The sequence below is a fragment of the Urocitellus parryii genome, chromosome 5, assembly GCF_045843805.1.
Source record: "Urocitellus parryii isolate mUroPar1 chromosome 5, mUroPar1.hap1, whole genome shotgun sequence".
Lineage (NCBI taxonomy): Eukaryota > Metazoa > Chordata > Mammalia > Rodentia > Sciuridae > Urocitellus > Urocitellus parryii.
In genome coordinates this window covers 154234834-154259563 of record NC_135535.1, presented here as the reverse complement: position 1 = coordinate 154259563, position 24730 = coordinate 154234834, and the positions used below count along the sequence as shown (strand labels likewise).

Sequence of the window (24730 nt, the reverse complement as noted above, 5' to 3'; positions counted from 1 at the left end):
ATGGCATTTATCGGTAAATGGATAGAACTGGAGGCAATGGTAAGTGAAATAAGTCAATCCCTAAAAACCAAAGGCTCAATGTTTTCTCTGATATGTGAATACTAATTCACAGTAATGGGGTGGGGGGCAGATGGCTAGGGAAGATTAGAGGTATTTTGGATTAGACAGAGGGGAGTGAAGGGAGAGGAGAGGGGTATGGGGGTAGGAAGGATAATAGAGCGAATTGGACATTATTATCTTATATGCTATATGATTACATGACCAATATGCTTCCTATTTCCTGTACAACTAGAAGAATGAGAAGTTATACTCCATTTACATATGATGTGTCAAAATGCATTCAATGGTCATGTGTGACTAATTGGAACAAATTTTAAGAAGATCACATTTGCTTTTTTAAAATTTCTTACATACATGACAATAGTGGAATGCATTACATTTATAATTATCCATTAACATTTGCTATTTTAAAAAGTTATTTATGCAAATTCTACATGGAAAAAATTAAGTCAAGAACAAGAATGTTCTACAAATCTAGGAAGCAAAGTTTTTTATCACTTATATATAAAAATATATGAGTAAAAACTATTTGATTTTTAAATTTTTGTTTTTATAAAATTATATGTATGTAATTTATACAACATTGCAATCAACAAAATAAAAAAGCAGCCTACAAGTTGGGAAAAATATTTGCAAATCAAATATTTGATAAGCAGTTAATATACAAATAGTTCCACAGGACAAAAAAAAAAAAGAGGGGTTTGAATGAAAATTGTATAGAAAATATCATTGTAGATTCATGCGAATGAAGAAGAGAAAACTAAATTCAAATCAACTACTTTTAAAAATCTGAAAAATGACAACAATTACTCAGCAATAAAAGCGAATAAAATCATGGTATTTGCAGGTAAATGGATGGAGTTGGAGAAGATAATGCTAAGTGAAGTTAGTCAATACCCCCAAAACAAATGCTGCATGTTTTCTCTGATATAAGGAGTCTGACTCATAGTGGGGTAGGGAGGGGGAGCATGGAAGGAATAGATGAATTCTAGATAGGGCAGAGGAGTGGGAGGGGAAGGGAGGGGACCCGGAGTTAGCAAGGATGGTGGAATGTGATAGACACCATTATCCAAAGTACATGTATGAAGACATGAATTGGTGTCAACATACTTTATCTACAATCAGAGATATGAAAAATTGTGCTGTATATGTTTAATAAGAATTGTAATGCATTCCACTGTCATTTATTTTTAAAAAATCAATTAAAAATTTTTAAAATAATCTGAAAAAGGACAACAATTAAAGCCTTATTAAAATGGTGGTGTGATATTAGGGGTTATGCAGTCAAAGGCCTGGCAGACCAAGGAAGTACCTTATAAAGATTAGCTTCATGTCAAGGTAAAACAATGAGATGACTTGCTTTTCTTCATTGTAGGTAATTTCTTATCTGTAAATTGGGAAAAATACCTGATGGTTAGGTGCTTGACAACTGAATGAGATGATAAGCGTACATTAGTTAACCTAGCTTCTCACACAGGAAAACCTGTATGAAAACTAGCCATTATCATTCCTCCTCTTTGCCCTTCTTCCCTCTTCTCTTTCTTGCTATCCTTTTCTATCAAGTATTTATAAACATTTACAGTATTTTATGTGTTATAAGTAATCTAGAGATAATTTAAAGTACACTGTGATGATGTGTATAGGTTATATTCAAATTCTTTCCATTTTATATGAGGGAATTCAACAACCAGGAAGCTGTCCCCATTGAATACTGAAGTCTGACTGTCCTGGATAAATGCAGAAATGCATGAAGTATTTTCTGGTCTTTCATCCTACCTTTTTATTAGCAATTTAGGTCATTAGAAAGAAAATTTTTATAACATCTTATAATTATAGAAATAATATATATTCATTTCAAGATATACAAAACACATAAAAATTGCATATCTTGTTTATTATTATTTTCATGTTTTTTAGTATGTTTTGAAACCACATTCTTTTCATACAATTTGATTTAAATGTTATGTAAAATTTTAAATATTGATTTTTCTACCTTCCAAAAACATGACCCCACACCCATTGAAAATATTTCTTGAGACTACATAACCTCACATTATTCAGAAATGCATATGAATTTAGTATTTCCATTATTTAGGACATTAGGTTATTTCTAAATTTTGCTATTAAGTACTGTGACAGTGAATATCTTTGCATATAAATCATGGTCTACATTTCTATGTTCTTATGAAAATTTATTAAAAGTGGAATTAATTTAGGAAAGATTTTTAAAAATGTATAATCACTGCATAGGAAGAAGAGCACAAAGACTAAACCTTAACCCAAGATATTTACCATATTCTGATAAAGCTCAAACTGTTTTCCAAGAGTTTCTTAAGAAGATAACACAGTGTGGGAAGCTGTTTGTTGTAAAGAAATTTAATATATTTTGAAAAAAATATTGCTGTTTCTTGGCTTTAGTTAGGTCACAGCTGTTTTCAAGGTAGAAATTATTTCCTTTGTCTATTAATAGCTAAGAATGCTTGATGCTGAAAGTAATAGAGCATAATTTATTTCATTGTAGTATTTATTTATTTCCACATAAATAACACAACACAGACAATGTGGAACTCTAGACCCCAAAGAGTAGTCTAATGGTAATCCTAGATGAAGAGAATGACTGCATTTTAAATATTTCTTTCCCATTTACCTAAAGATATAATCTGAAGGGTTCTAATCTTGTCATATATTAAAGGAATTTTCTTTTTATATCTTAGAATTTCTTTAAAATTTATTTTGCTCAAGTAGTAATGAAGGTCAAAACATGAGTAAACAGAAGCACATCAGAATCTACATGGGAGTAACCTGAGAAATGGATGGCGTTCACTGAAAAGAAAGCTTCTTCCTTGTAAGGTATTTTTTAATGACTATATTCACTCACTTTCATCTATGTTTTGCTATCTCTGTTTTATCTCTGATGCATATTTAGTGTCCAGATCCATCATGCAAACAGGACCTGCTGGCCTATCTTGAACAAATAAAATTCTACTCCCATCAACTGAAAATCTGCAGCCAAGTTAAAGCTGAGATCCAGAACCTGGGGGGAGAGCTCATCATGTCAGCTGTGAGTACTGAGGGGCACGTGCTCCTTCACAGGTGGAAGGTGCTTGAAACAGAGCACCTACACCCCTGCTAACACCACCAAACCTGTTAGATAAACTCACATTAGAACAAACTGTCAGAGTTTGTATAAAAGTACATGTAACTAAACTAACAGGTAGATACAACTTATTTTTATTTACTTCAGAAATTAAAGAATAAATCAGATTTTATAAACCACTAGAATGAGAAATGCATGGTAAGTTAGAGCACAGTTTTCAGACTTCAGAGAGGGTACAGATGCAATTCTGATTAAATACTATAATCTTTATAAAAATCAATGTGGGGCTGCAAATCAATACCATGATTACTTTATTGCTATTAATTGATATCCATTTTTCACATATTCATTTCTATCATATGGAAATTAAAGGCCTGAGATTTTTAGAAAATTTCTGGATTTACTTTTAGAAGTGGAGTATGATAAAACAGATTTAGAGGAGCTTGTGTAAATTCTTTGATAGCTTTGGGTTTGAACCTGCTTTTAAATTACTGTGGTAGAAATAAAATCTAACTTTTCTCTTCATCTCTTAATAACAGTGAATCATTTCTCTAGAGCAGGTATGGTAATAAAATAATATTTGATATCTATATTAGATTCAGTTATCAGTGACTTTGGAAAGGACATGGAGGAAGATTATAAATATAAGTTAAAATGAAACGGTATGAACATTCTAAGAACTTACATTCCTGAGAACAAATTTTTAAAAATTACAGCAATGTACTTACAAATTTGTGACATTTAAGGTCTCTACATCCTGGCATTGAACTTTTTCTCAAGGAATTAATGTTCTTGAATAGAATATAACTGCAAAAACATAAGCAAAAGACCATCATCAAGGGTAGAAGGAAGAAAATTAATCCTTACTGTCTCTTGCCTGTATTTTATCTCAATATTCACAATAGTATGCCAGACAGATATTTTATTTGCTTGTTTTGTTTTCTTTAATATATGAAAAAATGAAATTCAGAAAGGTTAAAGAGCTTCCCCAAGACAATGCTAGTAATGGCAGATCTGGAGTTTATCTTCAAAGGTCTGTGCTTTCTCTGCTAAGGTGAACAATCTTGTATCTATGGAGAACCTGAAGAGCACAAGTCAAAGTGGAAATTATATTGTGGGATTGCTTTCTATCTTATAAAGATTAATTTCCCTCATATGCAAATTTTACAAAAACAAATTTAGATATATAATCGGTGTAATACTGGTGCCCTTTGATTTTTCAAAGGAGAATGACATATTTCAAGTAGTCATAAGTCATGTAAACAGAAATATATGTGTATAGATACAAATATAATACATATATAAAGACCTATATAAATGCATCCAAATATAAATACAATCCCTGTGGGTATGCATTTCAGGTGCTTCTTGAATTATGGGATTCTATTCTGATCAACCCATTGTAAATTGAAAATATCCTAAGTTAAAATGAATTTAATACATCTATCCTACTGAATATCATAGCTTAACCTAGTTTACCTTAAACATGCTCAGAATACTTATAATAGTCTGCAGTTGAGCGAAGTCATCTAACACAAAGCCTATTTTGTAACAATGTGTTGAATATATCCTGTAACTTATTGAATATACCTGTATTCAGAAAATGATGCTAACATAATACATTGTAAAGTATCAGTTATCTTTCACCCTCATGATCATGTGGCTGATTGGTAGCCTAGTTTCCAAGATGTAACCACACATTGTGATCCAAGAAAAGATCAGAACAAATTTTGATTATTTGTATCACTTTCCTATTATCTGAAAGTTAAAAAAATTGTAAGTCAAATCATCATAAGTCATGAACCATATATATATATGTAAAATTTACGTATATAATGGGATATATATGTATATATATACAATATATTTTACAGATAAAATATTAGACATGAGCTATTTAAAATTTACAATTTATGATTTGAAAATTGGTTCATTAGCTGGCACAGTGGTGCACACGCCAGTGACTCAGGAGCCTGAGGCAGGAGGATGGCAAGTTCAAAGTCATCCTCAGCAACTTAGTGAGGCCCTAAGCAATTTAGTGAGACCCTGTCTCAAAATAAAAAATAAAAATTCTCAGCATGTGGTTCAGTGTTATAGCCCCACTGGATTCAATCTCCTGTACCAAGTGTGTGTGAGGAAGAAACCCCATATCCATTGGTAGTCAATCACTAATCTACATTCTGTCTCTATAGATATTTGGAGTGACTAATTCAACAACAGATAAAATAGACTTGAGAACAAACAATATTAAACCGGGTATAGTGATACATGCCTGTAATCCCAGTGACTCAGGAGACTGAGATAGGAGGACTGCAGATTGAAAGCCAGCCTTAGTAAGGCCCTAAGCAACTTAGCAAGACCCTGTCTCAAAATAAAAAAGCATTTAAAAAGGGCTAGAGATGTAGCTCAGTGTAAAACACCCCCACATTAAATCCCTACTATCATAAAAATGGGGGGAGGGGAGTTTGAAAAAAGAAGTTGACTCAGTATATAAAAGGAGGAATAACATTGCAAATGCAGATAAATAAATATAAATATATATGTAATACATATATGTATACACACATATATTAAACTTCATTGTGTCTACATTTTGAACTGTAAGGCATCCAGTTTTAACTTCTCATTTTACATTATACTACTTTAAATATGTTAAAAATATATATTTATTTGGAGACAAATGTCTGTCTTGTTTTGATTTTTTTCATTTTCACACACCATTCTTAATAATGTTTAATATTATATGCATGAATGAATATGGCATAAGGAATCTCACTTTATGTATAATAATAATGCACCAATCTATTTTTTTTAATTTTAAAACCCAGTAGTTTTAGGAAAATATAAATATTATTTTCTTAATATCTGCCACTCTCTTGTGTTTTCTAAACATAAGCTTACAAAAAAAATTTTGATAGAATGCCAGATTTTATATAAATGTTAAAATATATTACTGTTAATTATCCCAGTAAAATATATTCTTCTCTAGGAGTACAGATACAGTTTGTATTCCTATTTGGTATGATGATTCAAATTCATGAACTTTACATATTTTACAGATAGATGAGGCAGGAGCAATTTAGAATCTACAATTTACGATTTAAAAGCTGAGTCATTATATTTAAGGAAGCATAGCATTGCAAATGCAGAGCTATTTGTCATTATTTTGCCCACAATTTCCCATTAGAAAAAATAAATCTGCAAAAAGAGCATGTCTCTTTTCACAGTCTTCACTGAATCTGTTCATAGGTAGATCCTAGAAACTTTAAAACATACATTTCATTTATGTGTGTCCACGTACCCTTACTTTATTTCCTCAGTGACCCCGGGTTCTTGTCTCCCCCCCACTTCATCTTTAAATTGTGAAGATCTAATTTATTTTTATATGAGATCTCTTGTAAAGTACTAAGCATAATTTTAAAGTGGAGAGACTCATTAAGAAGTTCGGAAATTTGGTATTCAAAACTGCAAACTATTCAAAGTTCACTAAATAAAGTTTGCATTTCAAGATCAGATTCATGAATCAATGCCTTTAGTAAATACATTTTATTTAAAAGAAGTAAATGCGAATGAGATACATTCCTGAAACGAATGGGCAGAATATATTCTGGGTCTGGAGTGTTAGGGTTTAGGATAAAGAACATGAATTTATAATGTAAAAGAATTTGAAAGCCATTTAATTTAAATTATTTTCCAGTCATTCTTACATCTATACTGGAAGCACTTGCCCTGTACATACATGTCTTACCTGTAAGGAAAGCAAAGTATAGTTAGTTCCAATCTTTTACTATGGATTGAGTACCCTTTGTGGGCCAAGCATAGTAAAATATCTGAAGGATGCAAAGATGAGTACGTAGTGCCTTTGTCTACAATGTTTAAATACATACAAAATTAAGAAACATAAAATATTCCTAAGCATAACAAAATTAATTCCAGAACAATGTAATAAACTATAAAATAGCAGTATGTACAAATGCACATAGTTTAACTGGGAAGGGAATAATTAATGGTGTAGAGTATGCTAGAAAAAGCTTAATTAATGGTGTAGAGTATGCTAGAAAAAGCTCTATAAGTGGCTTGATTCTAAATTAGGCCTGGTGAATAAGGAGAAAAACAAATGTGTAGTTATGAGAAAAGAGAAGGAGAAGAATTCAAAGCAGAAGGGCCGAACAAGATAAAAAGAAATAAAAATGATGTGTAGTGTTATGCAAGTGACAATCAGCGTGATGTGACTGAAGACACTTTTGCTTGTATTGTCAAGAGTATGGTGAGGCTCAGTGACCCAGCAGAAGCTGTAAAGGAAATGGGGATGTTCAAAAAGGATCTTTTCTAACATTTACCTTGACACTAGAGACAATCGATTTTTTTTTATAATTTTGAGAAGGGTCATAAATAGATCTATGTATTTGGAAATTAACTGTTTTTGATAAGGTGGTGATGGATTGGAGAAATGAGGGGCTGGAGGGTAGAGGCCTATTTAGAAAAAACAAACAAACAAAAAAAGTCCAAGTAAGAACCTGGATTTAGGCAATCTTGGTGATCATAACAAGAAATGTATCCATACAAGAAAAAATTCTAAGGATGAAGTGTGAGGGCCAATGGAGAAGAAATATGAAAAATTAAGACTTAGTATACTAAGGTTTTGGGCTTTGATAGCTTACTTCATCAACAGTGACATCACTAACTAAAACCTACATATGGAAGGATGACCAGATTAGGAGAGGTAAGGAAACACACTCGAGTTTTGTTAGTTGAATTTAGGTAATTCAGCAACATCCAAAGAGAAAGATTCAGGAATTATATATATTTTTCTAGAACTTTGGAAAGAGGTGAAAGAGAAATAGATGGAACCATCCAGTAAGATTATACTGGATAAGATTTTTAAAAAACTGAGATATTGAGAGCAATGTTTTATTTCTATAAAGTGATTTCATATAGCTTTCTCCGATATAGAGACTTCATTTGGCAATTTAAACAAATAGTGAGTTGACTGTCTTCATAGAGATAAGTCTGAGCACTGCCACGCCAGGATTGTTATGGCAGCTACAAAACCATCAGGGACATAGGCACCTTTGTGTTTCTGCCTTCTAGCTTTCATTATTATCAAGGTAAAAAATGTGGCTTCTCTAGTTCTATTAATGCCTTTTATATTCCAGACAGTAAGAACAAAGGGGAACAGAAGCAAACATTCCTTGCATCATTTTAAAGGGCCTTCTGGGAATTCCATTTCAAATGCATTCTCTAACATACTATTGTCTACAGCTTAGTCATAAGCTGTATACCTAACTGCAAGGAGTGCTGCAAAATGTGGATATTTTTGTTTATTTGTTTTAATAAATAAAACACTGCTTGGACACAATGCTTTCCTCAATGTAATCAAAATTTTGTTTCTATGAAACGAAATGAATATTGAGTGGCAACTAACTCTATCAAGTAATGACCAGAATTGTAGTAGTACTCACTTATATTGTACTTATCTGCTTTTTAATGCATATTCCCCTAGAGACAATCAAGTTCTTGAATATTTTTTTATGTGTATGTGTGATTCAAGGTGCAGTAGTAGTCAATGACTACAAATGATGTAGATAACTCAGTTTAGAAGTTATCTTAGTATCTTTTCCAATGTAATTACCAGCAATACATTAAAGGCAAAAATTATACCATAGTGAATTGAGTATTGAGTAAGCAGTGACAGAAAAAACATGGTAGCATAGAAAAACATAGAGTTTTAAGCTGAGGGGAGTGAGAGAAAGTTAGAGATGAACTTGATGGTCCAGGCAGATAGAATTGCTAAAAGCCGTATCATTTTGGGGAGGTGTAGCATTGTTATGGTTTGGATGTGAGGTGTTCCCCAAAAGTTCATGTGTGAGATCATACAAGAAGGTTCAGAGAAGAATGACTGAGTTATGAGAGCTTTAACCCAATCTGTGAATTAATCACCTGCTGTGATTAATTGCATGGTAACTGAAGGCAGGTAGTGGGTGGCTACAGGAGGTGGGCCATTTGGGGCATGGCTTCAGGTTATATATTTGTATCCAGCAAGTAGAGATCTGTCTTTCTCTGCTTCCTAATCATCAAGTGAATTAGTTCCCTCTTTTGCACTTTTCTGCCATGTTATTCTGCCACATCTCAAGCCCAGAGGAATGGAGCCGGCAGTCTATGGACTGAGATCTCTGAAACTGTGAGCTTTCAAATAAATTTTTCCTTCTCTACAGTTGTTCTGGTAGGGTCTTTAAGTCACAGGGGTGAAATAGCTGATTAAAACAATCATTTTTATTTACATATTTTTAAGACAGCAGAGATTGAAATATTTTTAGGCAATGAGTCTGAAACACCAGAAGAGAATGAATCTATGAAAAATTGGGACTATAATTGATGGAATGAAATGTTAAGCAAGTGTGAGGGGGTGGGGATGGAAGAGGTAGAAATATTACATTTGGTAAAAAGAGCTTTTTTTCCTGAGCTAGAATAAAGATGGATTAAGATTTAATCACATTTAAAGACAGATGAATGGAAAGTTAAAAAACTTATTGCTACTAGATCTCATACTTTGATAAAAAGGGAGGAGTAGTTTTTTTTGTTAAGACTTGAGTGTTCTTTCAAACTTTCATTTTCGCAACAAAACAAAAACATCCACATCTTCAATCACTTTTCAACATTTGCTTAGAAGTTGAAATAACCTAAGTTAGCACCAATGATTTGAGATGGTGAATAGAGACACTATATGCTGGACATTATTCTACCAGAGCCAAATTCCAGGACATAGCCCTTCATAAAATCTGTCTCAGCTTCAGTTTGTCCAAGGAAATAAAGGCATTGTGACCTTCTGAGATCTGTCTTCTCTCAAAGAAAAAGTAAAATTTTAATTAAAATGGCAGAGAAACACAAATTGACAAATTAAACATATTGCTATATAAAATCTGTCTCAGCTTCAGTTTGTCCAAGGAAATAAAGGCATTGTGACCTTCTGAGTTCTGTCTTCTCTCAAAGAAAAAGTAAAATTTTAATTAAAATGGCAGAGAAACACAAATTGACAAATTAAACATATTGCTATAGTTCAGTCTCCATAACCATCTTGATTGTGAATGTTCTAAATGAGTAGAACAAAAGTGTAACTATATGAAATTTAAAATATACCTGATTTCCTAAAGGCATTCTCATAAATTCTTCATCAGTTGTTTATCTATTGTCCTTATACACCGTGCCCAATAGAAAAAAAAAAAACATTATACTTTGTGAAAGAAATAAACATCATTATACTCTATCTTGTACATATGAAAAAGAAAATTCAGGAGGAAAATAATGGATGGCTCTAAACTCTTAAAATTACCCTTTCCCCGAATGTCATGCAATTTTTTTATATTCCTTAAAAATTGATTAGTTACGTAATCACTAGGTTTTGTAGACTTACTTTAATGTGTTTAATTGTACTCTAATACCCTTAGGTAGGTATGCCAAGGCCACAATTTTAAAAATTAGATAAATAAATGAAACCAATTAGTAGGAGGAAAAGATCAGCACAATTGAAAATTTGCCAAGAAGCTGCAACTCAGCTTTAGCAGAAATCAAGGAGCAGTGTGCATCAATTAGAAATTATAGGGAATAGCAATAACACAGCTATTGACCAAAAGAGCCACTAGGGCCTACAGAACTCAGGCAATCAAGTACTTACAGAATAACTTAGTAGGTTAATGTGCTTACTACATTAAGGTATTAAGGGAATTCGTTAATGAGCTTTCTGAAAGTAGTATAATCATTTGTAGGCATCAAAAAATTGAGAAAACTAAACAAAATGTTTTGAAAATTAAAATATTTATAGATAAAAAGAAGGAGGGGGATAAATATGAAATAGAAGTTTGGGGGCAGGGATCAAAAGAAATGAAGGAAAAAGGACTTAGGAGGAGGAGAAAACAAAAAAAAAAAGACTGAAGCTTTATTTTTTTTTTAACTGGCTTATTTAATTCTATGAAGTGTTTTATTGTTTGTATAGTTAATTTTGTAACACCAAGTAGAAGACATATGGAATTAAAAAGACCCTTGTCAATCAGAAAACATAATTTCAAAACAAAATATGCATGGAGGGATGTTGCTTTCTTTTTGTATTGCAAAGTAATAAAACAATTAAAAATTTCTCTGGTTGGATAAGTAAACTGATATAATGAATTAAATTTTCTTGAGAATGTTGATTGTGCAATGCTTGAAAGGAACCTTAAAAACTATTTATAACTGTCTCAAATTAATTTTACACACAATGAAATAGGTCAGGGACGTTAATGACTTGCTTCAGTCCACAAAAGTACTTATTGGAAGAATCGGGACAAGAATCTAGGTTTCTGTTTTCTTTACCCATTGTCAGTGAATATAATCCCTTCTGACCTCTCAGTGAGTTTAGTGGTAGGGTGAGTGGAGGCTATATTAAGACACCCAGCTGCCATGGTGGCTAAGGAATATTTTTAATTGAAAGATGTGGGGAAGCACTAACTAAAGCAAGTATTAATTGAAAATAGTGATGGTATAATGAATCTGAATTCTTAAGAACAACTGACTAGAAAACAGTCTCAAAATGAGGAGCTCACAGGAGATGACAGGAACACATCTGGACTCCAAGATAGGAGACCTTGGTAAATGTAGACATTCATCTCTTTTGGTCTGTTTCTTCATATATGTATAATCTAAGGTTTAGGATAGAATGTGTTTTGTGGTTCCTTCCAAGTCAAAATTTCTATAGTATAAGGTCTGGTAGTGGTGCCACCTGCTTCACTCTTCTTACTAAGGATTGCTTTGGCTGTTCTGGGTCTGTTGTTTTTCCAGATGAATTTTATAATTGCTTTTTCTAGAATTTCCCATCTTACTCTCTCCTGTTATTCTTTTCTCTTCCCAGTTTCTATACAAAACACCCTCTTGGTACCAATCTGCCAATTATGTCATGAGTTAGAAGGCAGTATCATTTTGTTTTGATTTGTTTTAAAAGTGTAGGGTGACAACTTTGCTTAATCTGTGGCAGTGAGAATGAAATCAGAAGCTACAGGAGTTACCTGCTAATTGCAAATGTAGAGAAAGGTGATATGTATATATAAAAATATGCATCTATAAAAACAAAAATATTGTTTATGATTTTAGGATTGATTTGACACGACTTTAATGAGACTTTAATGTCATCTTCTGTTACAGAGATAGACAAAAATTAAACATCTGGATGAGTCATACACACAAAATGGTGGCTATGAGAAGGAAAGAAATGGAGGGGAAAGGAAAAAAGTACAAATCTAATATGGGCATTTCCATGGTCAAGTTTACTTGTATTATAATTGCTATATTCTTGTTTTTGTGTTAAAAATTCTATATTATTCAAAGAAATATATCAGAAGAATTTTAAGACTAAAGAAAAAAATTAGCTTGTTACCATTGCTTAGAGCAGAAGAGAGGGGATTAATTATGTCTATCATGTGCTAAGCAACCTGAACTATATAACTTCAAAGCCAGAGGTAAAGGAGGAGCCATGAAACTGAGCAAGATGTATTTGACAATTGCAGAATGGAGCCAATTCCCCCATTAGGCAAAGTGCAGCAGAAGAAAAGAGCAGAGCTGGATGCAGACATCCTGATGCTCATGGGCTTGGTTGGAAGCCAGAGAGAAAGGAGCATGGGAGAAAAGGAGAGGAAAGCAAAAATCAAGTTGCTAAATATTGTATAACAGTAAGGTGCTGGCATTAAAATACATAAAGACAGGGATAAAGGCAGAACTGAAGGAAGAAGGAAAAGGGCACAAACTGGCCTTGGTAACAATTGCAAAGTCATCATTGCAGTCCTGACTCCATACTGCATTTATGCTTGTTATTGTGTAATGTAAGGCACACTAGCAAAGGTCATGGGGAAAAAGCTCCTGTGAGTGTGTGAGGGTGCATGAGTGTGTGTGAGGGTGTGTGAGGGTGTCTGTGTGTATGTGTGTGTTTCTTTGCAAAATTGATGCCACTCCATGCTTTCCTCACAATGATTTGTAAAGTCCAAATCATATGAATAGTAAATCAATAATTGGTAGTAACAGATATTAAGTATTGATTTTTTTAAATGCTTTCAAGAGTTTCTAATTCTTGGCACTCTTGAAATTTGGGGTCTAGCTATTTCCTTGTTGGTGAGACTGTCCTGTACATTGTAAATTGTTAATAACATCCCTGGACTCTATGATGCTGGCGACATCTTCCCTTACCTGGCAATTCACCTATCTTCCACCTGCTGTGGTGTGCTGGCTGCTAACATCACATATATGCTCCTTTCTCTGGATAATTGTCTCCAGCTAAACAGGAGCCAATGTGTCTGTGCAGTTAAGCCCTATCAACCCTGCATGCCCTGGCAGCCTGTAACAAGTGACTGACTGACAAAAGGATACAAAAGGTTGCACTACTTGCCTCCAGATCTTATCAACTTTTCTGCAATTTTCCAGCCCCCTATAGCATCCGGCCATCTCTGGCTGAGATTAATGATGCCCTTTTTTGGCTGTAGCCCCTCTCCCATGCTTCTTTCTTCTTTCCTCTTCTCCTCGAAAGAGACTTAGTATATCACATGCACAACTTTCTCTCAGGCTCTTTTCATGGGTACCTCCTAAAGAGACAAATGATACTATCCTGTGTCCTTTACTGTCACTTACTTCATAGATGGAAAAGAGATGACAGGAGAATCTGCTGAATTTGGTGAATACTCCTCTCTTATTGACACGCTCATATATATTATTTTATCCTCTCAACAGTGCTACCAGTAAACTCATGGTATTTTGTTGACAAGAAAACAAAGGCTAATAAATGAATATGACTTGCCAAATGTCACATGGTTAGTAAGTGATGGAGTGAAAATGTGAACACAGGCTTTAGTTTCAGCTCCTTGTGTCATTCTACACTAACACATATTTATTCTCATTTTTCCAGCCCTGAAATAACAATGCAGAGATGAGTAAACAAGTTTTCTGTTCTCTAGGAGTTCAGTTACAAAGAAAAGACAAGCAAAAATAATACCATATAATGTTTACATTACAAATTAAGTTTGTATTCTTCTAGCTTCAGATAATATGTACATTTCAGAAATCAAGAAAAATATCAAAATTAGAAACTAAAGTTAAAATCACATCCTGAGAATTTTTTGAAGTATACAAACTTAAGACTGTGGCTCTAGGTCAGTAAATTAAACTGAAAAGTAGCAATTAATTCTAGTAAATAGTAATTATTGTTTGATGAGAGATAGCATAGGTGTATATGAGTGAAAAGATATCATACTTTAAATATTTTTTATATAATATCATTATTTGATTAACAATTGGTAACATGATGGACAGTGTCTTAATCAAAGAATCAGTAAGAGACTGAAATGTTCAAATGAGCATTTCTTACACTGACCCTCAATAAAAGCTGAAGTTACAACATTAAATCACAATTTATCCAAGGCTTTTCAGCAGGGAGTTTTGATAATATGGTCTGGAAATACTGCTTTCTGATGATTTAGTAGATCACAAAAATAACACTGACAACCCTAGGGGGGGGGGAACAAGTGAATTAAGTTGTTTCTTTGCAATATTAGATATCTCAAGGAAGCTCTTGGTCAAGCCCATGGGTCACAGGCAATTTGTGGTTGAATTTTCTGATAATACTCAGTGTTTTTCAAAGAGATTCATACTCTTTATATACATCCGTACATTGTATAAACATTGAGCACCTACTCTTTGTGTGTGTTTGCAACTGTGCATGTGTGTTTGTGTGCACATGATATTACATTTTATTGCTGGTGGCAAAACTGATGCTCTCTCATGACAATTTTAGAAGCTCAATTATACTTTCAACTGCATGTAGAGTGCAAGTTCAATTATCTCCTAATTGGAGGTGAATTGTTTTTAATCTAGCCTCAGGTTCAGCATGACGTAACATGACAAAGAAGATGTACAACAAGAAAAAATGATGTTTAAACACTAAAATTACTCAAGTTTGACTAGGCTGTGCTAGCATACAAACATCTCCCAATTGCAGTGATTTAAAACAACATTTTTTTTCTTTTGCTCACAGTTTAATAGTATTTGGTAGAAAACATTTATCTACATTGTTACTAACGGACCAGGTATATGTATTTTCTAAAATCTCACTGTGAAGACTTCTGTCACCTCTGCACAAGAAGTATGGAAGTGTTGGTCACTGGCTGATAAATATTTTCCCAGAGGGAAATAGGATATCACATGTAAGCTTATCATAATGTCTAGCACATAGCAGCACATAACAGGTGGTCATTAAATACTGCCTGGTAGAAGTGACAGCAGTGGTGGCAGTCATAGTAATAGTAATGACACTAGCTAATGTGAGATTATATAAATTTCATTATATAGTGATCTTATTTATTGATACATTTAATCAAATTTTATATTAGTTATTTCAAGTTATGTTTAAAGGAAGAAAGCAAGGAAAATATTCTCCCTTTAGTAGGATCATTTCTTACATATCATAAAATTGCTTATTGTTAATCCCTGTTAATCAGCAGCACTTTATATATGCTCAGAAGCAAAAAAAAATATATCATTTTTTTTTATATACCAAGAATAGAGTTTGGTTCATTCCTGGCTGATAAGTAGTGGGTGAATTTTATAGTCTTAAGCTGTCATTAATGTATCTAGCATAAGGTTAAAGCTCCTCAGAGAGGTAGCTAGATTTTACCTGGTACCAATGGTAATAGTATTAACCCTAGTTTTGAAGAAAAATGGGCATAAAAATATTTTATTCAATATTTGAGCGTATATAAATGACACATATTTAGTATTATGTGATTATAAGATAAAGTTGAACTTCAGTTACCCCAAAAGTTAAAGAAGCTATTTGAGCCCAATTAACACTTCTGGTAACATGGACTTTTAAGATGTTGGAGAGAATACAATAGCCAACATCTTATAGAAATGTTTAGGAGCAGTAAGAATGAATTTCAAAAGAGTTGTTTTGGACAATAGATGCCAAAAATCTCCAGCAAAGTAAATTCTCTGAATTGAATAGACTGAAGGTTTTTACAGAAAATGTGAGCTAAATCATAAAAAATTGAGAGAATTTGGTTATTGTTGAAGAAAAAGTTCTGCACAACTGACCTGAAAATATAAATTGCCTTCAAATGGAAGATAATGTTTTTAATAATAGATCAAGAAACATCTGTTTGGATTAGGAAATGGTGTGGGTATAGAGCCACATAATCACTAACATTCTGACAGCATAATTTGTATGTTTGTGTGTCTGATAGAGAGAGAGTGACTGAAAGAGACAGAGGCAGAGATGGACTGACAGGTAGAGAGAATAAATGCTATCACTAGGTTTCATCAAGCTCAAAAGTTCTGTGATTATATTCAGAGTTAAAGGAATGTAGGGAAATATATGTATTCCTGTCTAAGTACATGAAATTGCATGCTTATTAATTCTAAGCATTAATATTTGAAATGTATTTACTTTAAATATCTTTACCAAAGAAATCTCCATGGAAGTTCTTACTATTATAATTCTGTCAACACGGTAACTGAAATGTAGAGGAGTAGTAACATATCCAAGGTCACCAAGCTATTCAGAGGCAAAGTGCGCTGATACACGCTTGTAATCCCAGATTGTCATGACTCAGTAGGCTGAGGCAGGAGCATCACAAATTTCAGGCCACCTTCAGCAACTGAGTGAAACCCTGTCTCAAAACAAAAATAAAAATGACCAGGAATGTGGCTCAATGATATAATGTCCTATACTCAACGCCCAGTAAGAGGGGACAAAATTAAGGAATCACAATGAAATCTTGAACCCAATCTTCTGATTCTAAAGCATGTGGAAGATACAGAAGCCTTAGTGGAAATGTAAAATTAAGCAGATGCAGATTTCATGTCTTTCCCTTTGAGCAGTTGGAGGATGTTTCCATGATGGGGTTCTGATCTTTCACTTCTGTAATAAGTATAATGAGTGATGATAGCAATGAAAACTCACACTTATTAAACTTTAATTAATGACCAAAATGGTATATGAATCCCTTACATATATTATTTTAGTCTTGCCATCAGTGAGAAGAGTTTCAATATTATCCCCATCTTATAGATGAGAGACTAAGGCTCAGAGAGCCAAGGAACAAGGAAGAAGGCACACTCCTTTTCACTTTTGCTTCACCTCCATCTCCATTTCCCTTTCATCTGAAAACAGTCCTGAAAGCCCCCAACAGGTAGCAATCGTGACAGAAATAAAATCTGTTAGTCTGTTCCTATGAACACTGAGTTATTCCAGTGTTATATTCGGAAGCAGACAACTCTGAACACACCAGAATCATCATCATAGTTCTTCACGTTCACACCTTTCTGGAGTGGAATTTAAAATAGCATTAGAGCTCAGAAGTATTACGCCTATCCTTCATCAGCTATCAATCCAATTCTTTCAAGGAAAGGACACCGAAGGCATTTCTGTCCAGAGCTAGTCATTAAAATAAAATTAAAACTAACATGCTGATATGTGTTTCAGTGCCAGACTTTGCTTAAAAGCACCATTGATTATTTATGGTAATGAAAAATTCCAGTCATTTTTCACAATTGGGCCAATAAGAACCTTTGAACTTTTGGTCATTTCTATATCTTCTTTACATCTCATCTTGTGGATGGTTGTGTATGAGTGTGCATGGGTGTGTGTGTGCACACACAATATATATTTGTAGTTATTACTATACCTCTTTGACCTTTATTTGGTCTCTTTTGTGCCTTAATCAATTACTGGAGTCTATGAAATAAGCCTCCCCTTTGTACCATTTAATTTAATTAGACCTCTCATTTGAGCTCTTGCTGAGTCAATATTTAGTTCCTTGCCTGTATTCTGGGGACATCCTGAAACCTTCTGTACGTTAGCTAAATGGCTTAATATGCACAAGCTGAATTCTTTGGTTTGCACTTTATGCCCCTATAAAATATTCAAGGCAGGGCTGGGGTTGTGTCTCAGTGGTAGAACTCTTGCCTAGCACACATGAGACCCTGGTTCGATCCCCAACACCACATTTAAAAAAACTAAATAAACAAAATAAATGTATTGTGTCCATCTACAACTAAAATATTTTTAAAAATATCCAAGAGATGCTGCTACAAATATCTCCACTTCACCTTCCCCCTAACTTGTGCTCCTCCGTGGTTGACACAGTATTTCCTTTTTCTGGATGGTAACTTATGCTGGAACAGAAGGGAAAGCAGTCCTTGGCATTGTCCCACTAATTTTGTTTGTAGAGCTGTTTCTCTTACGTAGCATTTTCAAATAGCCCCATTATGCATCTGCTTCTCCACCTGGGAGCACTAGCCATGCCAGGTGCAATACCATGGATGACATAATTTTGCCTGATGGCATTAAGTGCTTTGGAATATATTGCAAAGAAAGAGAAGGTAACAAATGGAGTTCCAGAGCAACCCTAGGTTGTTTCTTTTTGGAGGGGGTCAGTGCAAATAGTAGGACTGTTTATGGTCTGTGTAGGGAATGATGATTTGAAAGCCAGGAAGTGTTGCCTGCTAATTTGCGCAGCAAGACTGCAGAATCTGCCTTTGCCCACATTTCAGAATTTAAGGGGCTTTTCAAGAAAAAATGGATTTTGTTTTAGTAGCAATTCGTAAGGACACTTATATAAGGCACATTTGTATGAATATAAAGAATATATCAAACACACATACATACACACATACATAAATTGGTTGGTCATAGAGACATTAATTTCTACTTAGTTCTCCAAATTAAATATTAGGTTTAATAAATATAGCTAATTTGTTAAACCATAATATTTGTATAACACTCTTTTGTCTGTATAATCTTCTTTTGTTATTAGCTAATACATAGGTATTTTCATCTTCATTTAACAAGTCGTCTTATAGCTCATGTAAGTTTAATAATTTGTTTAAGCCTACATGCTTATTAAAAAAATAAAACCGAAGAGAAAACTCAGCTCTTCTAGATTCCAAAACTTTCCCTAATGGTTTGTAAAGAGGCTTCTGCTGTGTTGGATGAAATAACAAAATAGGAATGTGTCCATGATTCCTACACCCTCCAGGCATCCCATACTATCCATATCCATGGATGCAGGCTCAATGAAAATCCTGAAAGGTTTACTTCGCCTTACTACTATCTGCTCCGCTATTTGCAAGCAGCAAGTGGGTGTGGCATAAGATCATTTGGAGATTTTTGTCTGTCTTTTGTCATTTCAGAAAATGATATTACTTCTCAGAAATTCTACCAGTAATATTTGAGGATATATGTACAGTTTTTCTATGTATAGAACCCCTGTTTGAAACTTTCATCCCCAAATCTGTATTATAAATTGCATTTTAAAAATAACAACTATTAATAACAGCCATAACAATGAAAAAAATTAACCCTTATTGAGGCCTGATATGTACCAGTAAATGATTTTTAAATTCTTTTCATGTATCTTTCTATTTAATATTTTAAACAATTTCATGAAATTTCTGTTACTATCTTCATAATTTTGCAAGTTAAAGCCTGAGGAAAAAATTAAGTAACTTGTCCTCAAGCTGATATGATTGAGTATGTGGTGGAACCAAGATTTAAAGACCTCTGGGGCCAAGGTCTTCTGGCTCCTGAGCTTACACTACCAACCAATACATTTTTCTGCCTCACAAGTGAACAAATATTTACTTTAGCTTAGTAATATAAAAATTTTTATGGTGATATCCTTTTAGGTCTTATTATGTCAGCCAAGTCCAGACTTTTACTGCTCCCTGTGGTAAATTCAGAACAGAAAACATTGGTAAGAGAGGAAGAGGATTTGTATGGATATGATCTCCTTATTTTCATCCCCAACTTCCAATGCATCTCCAGATGTCCCCACATTCCGCAAAAAAAGTCTATCCTGCAACTCGCTCTAAATTTTATTTTAATTGTTTTTAAGGTAAGTTTTCTTTAATAAAGAGGATGAATATAGAGTACTTCTCTGAAACCTAGTAAAATCTACACCTTAAAACTCATCTACATCAAATATATTTTTCTTTATATACCATCTGAACAAATAAACAAACTAAACAGGTGGTGAAGGCCTGGAGCAGGAATTTATATAAAGTGAACATTCTCTGCTAAAGTGATCCAAAAACACCAATTCTATAAATAAGACATACAGAAGGTTTGAGCCTTTTCAAACTGCTACTTTTACTCATTTTCCTTTTTCTCATAGTTTCAACTTGTAAACATCTTGAGAAGATTTTAGACTGTGTGTTCATTAAGTTTCCAGCAGGGTAAAGGATAACTTATGACCAAGGATAACTTATGTCACATTTGGAAAGGAAATAATAGAGTCAATTAAATATAGTTACTAAATATGAAACAGGGGAAAGAGCAGCAGTCAGTGGAGTGTCAGACATAATAGATAACCAAACAGAATAATATTGTGAACTTTTCTCCAAGCCCAGAATTTACACTTGCACAATGTGTGGCCGGCCACTCCTCCATACAAACATATAATCCAGATCTTTGGGGGTTTGTAGTAAATTGGATTTCCTTTGCTCAGCTGGTAGGAAAGATACAATCTCTAGCTTTCTTTTCTGCCTGGTAAAGACTTGGGAACCTTAAATATTCTAGGCTTCCTTCCCTCCTCATGACATTTTATATGTTGTTCAGAGGCAATGATGTATAATATAATAGGCACTGGCTTTAGAGTTAGGAAGACCTGGGTTCTGAATTGGCGTTCAACTTTGGAAGCCAGATTTTTTAAAAAGTATTCTTTTTTTCTTTGTAGATGGACACAATACCTTCATTTATTTATTTTTATGTGGTGCTGAGAATCAAACCCAGTAAGTAACTGACACATGCTAGGTGAGGACTCTACCACTGAACTATAACCCCAACCCTAGAAGCTGGATTTATCATGTTTAAGAATAACATAGCCTGTGGCCAGGTGTGATGCACCTTGCTATACTACTAGTGACTCAGGAGCTGAGGGAGGAGGTTTGCAAGTTGAAAGCCAGCCTCAGAAACGTATTGAGGCCTTAAGCAACTTAGCAAGACCTAATCTCAAAATAAAAAGTAAAAATGAAGTTTTCCAGCACCAAAAATCCAAACAAACAAACAAACAAACAAAAAAAAAAAACAACTGGAAGTACTACTCTTTTTATTAAGCATATGACCATGGGTCTTTGTACTTAAATGTAAAACAGATCAGGACTAATAATATAGACTGTCTATGACAGTTAAATTATTTAAATATATATGAAGTTCTTGAATAATGTTTGTGAACAGTAAGCATTGTTTACTGTGTGTTTAAACAATGTAAATATTAGCTTTAAAGTTCAATTCTATTTGTGATCTTGGAAAAGATTGTTAACCTCTTTTCATCACCTATAAATGGGAATTTCAATTTCACATATTCATAGATTTGTTTGATTTATTCTCAAAATTAAGTGTAATAATGGATGCAATACTTTTAGCATGGTAAGTAATCAGTAAATACTATTATCATGAGATTCTGATCAACATGACCTAAATACTTTACGTACAACACAAGTTAAATAAGAAAGGTTAATTGGATCAGCTGAAAAATCATACTACCATAAAATTGTTGATTTATGTGTGTGTGTATAATGCATTGCAAGTTTCACAAATTAATTTATGAATAAGCTATAGTGCAAAAATTTGGAAATCTGGGAAAACCAATTTTTTTTATTATATCAGATTGGGATGCTTAGAATATGATTCTTAAAACAGAAATATTTGTTTCACTACAGGGATAGAATCCTATGCACCTAAATTCATTCTCTCTCTCTCTCTCTCATATATATATATATATATATATATATATATATATATATATATATTTTTTTTTTTTTTTTTGCTAAAAATCCATGTGTACATCCACAGGTGTGAAAGTAAAATTAACTCTTGTACTTTCTGAATAAATATTTTACTCCTCTTCTATTTATACCAATTTCATCTAGTGTCCTTTCAGTTCTATGAAAGTAATACAACACAATGCATCGTCCATAATAATATTACAGTTAATACTGGCCATTAACATATAAAACATATTGTAAAGTGATATATTTTGCCAATTCTCTATTATGTTAGGGTGTGAGAACTGAAAATACCTATAATCTGTTTATCATATTTTAGAATAGATCTCTTCAAATATAATAACCCATTACAATAGATAGCTTCCAAATTTCCAATTATTATAAAATAATATTGACTAGTTACTTTTAAAATTTCTTTTTTTTATTGTTGGTAGTTCAAAACATTACATCTATTTTGATATATTTCACAGTTTGATTCAAAAGGGTTATGAACTCCCATTTTTACCCCGTATACAGATTGCTGAATCACATCAGTTACATCAATTACATTTCCATTGATTTACATATTGCCATTCTAGTGTTTGATGAATTCTGCTCTCTATCCTATTCTCTACTATCCCCCCTCCCCTCCCCTTCCCTCCCCTCCCCTCTTCTCTCTCAACCCCCTCTACTGTAAAACATTTCGTCCACTTGTATTATTCTTTCCTTACCCCTCACTTCCTCTTGTATGTAATTTTGTATAAACCTGAGGATCACCATCCCTTTCCATGCAATTTCCCTTCTCTCTCCCTTTCCCTCCCCCATCTCATCTCTATTAATGTTGATCTTCTTCTCCTGTTCTTCGTCCCTACTCTGTCCTTAGTTACTTCCCTTATATCAAAGAAGTCATTTGGCATTTGTTTTTTAAGGATTGGCTAGCTTCACTTAGCATAATCTGCTCTAATGCCATCCATTTCCCTCCGAATTCTATGATCTTGTCGTTTCTTAATGCAGAGTAATACTCCATTGTGTATAAATGCCACATTTTTTTTATCCATTCATCTATTGAAGGGCATCTAGGTTGGTTCCACAATCTTGCTATCGTGAATTGTGCTGCTATGAACATCGATGTAGCAGTGTCTCTGTAGCATGCTCTTATTAGGTCTTTGGGGAATAGACCGAGAAGGGGAATAGCTGGGTCAAATGGTGGTTCCATTCCCAGCTTTCCAAGAAATCTCCATACTGCTTTCCAAATTGGCTGCACCAATTTGCAGTCCCACCAACAATGAACAAGTGTACCCTTTTCCCCACATCCTTGCCAACACTTGTTGTTATTTGACTTCATAATGGCTGCCATTCTTACTGGAGTGAGATGGTATCTTAGGGTGGTTTTGATTTGCATTTCTCTGACTGCTAGAGATGTTGAGCATTTTTTCATGTACTTATTGATTGATTGTATGTCCTTCTCTGAGAAGTGTCTGTTCAGGTCCTTGGCCCATTTGTGGTACAGTTGCATTGAATAATGCAGCCCATTGTAATTTTCCAACAGGGACCTTTTGGGCTCTCCTAAAGATTTAGAAATGTTCTTTATGTAAGTAAAAATATTGAATTCTATGCAACTGAAATTGTTTTAGAACAAACTGGTTTTAGTTAAGATATTCTACTAGTTGTTTATATCTGTCAGTAGGTGCTTGAACACATTTATTTGATCAAGAAAAATGCATTGCCTAATTTCTTTTGATTTCTATTAATACACAATTTCATTCCATGTCATTTAATGCTGTCCCATTTATTAATCAAGATTTAAAGTTCTCATGTTCAGGTTATTTTTGTCCAAAACTTTATGACCCTGGATTTTGTTAAAAATAATCCCGGCAAAACCAAAAGGAACCTGGTTACCCAATTCATCATACAATCACACTCTAGTACATTCTTGCTTATTTGTATTATGAAAATTGCAGTCATAGTAGTTTTGAGATGCTAATGTGTATGTAAATTGAAGATGTTCTAATTGTTTTTTGAGAGTTTAGAAAGGTTACCCCAGGGAGAGTCACCTATGGGATAGGATAGATTCACAGAGTTACACTAGGTTAGGAAATAGTCAAAATTTAGGGAATGCCACAGACAGGAGAAAACATTAATATCTGAATATGTCCCCAAAAAATCTTCATTAAATCAGAAGGACATGTAGCATCTGTCAGTAGGCATAATCTGCATGTATAAAGACACAAAACTTGAGAATTTAAGAAATCGGCTGCTCATATAATCTTTCATGATTTTAAAGGGCCTCTAGGATCCAGAGGAAGATAAGATCATAATTGAGACTCTCTTAACATTATAGAACTGGATAGGATCTTATAAAAAATTCCATCCAACTAGACAGTGTACAAATAATTTGGAACCCAGAGCTTAACTAAGTGAACATTAGTAGCCAAAGTAAACATTGAACATTTAGTTTCTTGACTTATAGTTGAAGAGCGCTTTGTACTATCCTGTGCTTACTTCCAGATATAGATCAGAAGTCAGAGCACAGTTATGAAGGACCTACGGGGCCAACTTGGTAACAGCTGGCAGGAAGAGAAACTCAGTGCTAAATCAGTAAGCTACCTGCCAAAGATGCTTTACAGGCTTCTGTCTCTGGCCAAAATTGGTTCCAGGTTCCTGGGTGAGGCACACCTAAGAGGTGTGAATAAATTGACACAGCCACAAAGGTTAAATAAATTCAGGGCTGAGATCCAGAAAGAACATTAAATGAAAGTCTTTGGAAAATTCATAGATAAGAAAGGTGATAAATCAGAC

The 24730-nt window shown here is 33.7% G+C and overlaps 1 protein-coding gene across 1 annotated transcript in view; it reads left to right on the top strand.

The window, feature by feature from the left end:
• Ctnna3 (catenin alpha 3) overlaps positions 1 to 24730 on the top strand; it is a 1674700-nt gene that overhangs the window by 1624031 nt on the left and 25939 nt on the right. Inside the window, exon 17 of the mRNA XM_026394645.2 lies at positions 2987 to 3121. Coding sequence (XP_026250430.2) covers positions 2987 to 3121 — 135 coding nt within the window. The remainder of the gene's footprint in view (positions 1 to 2986; positions 3122 to 24730) is intronic.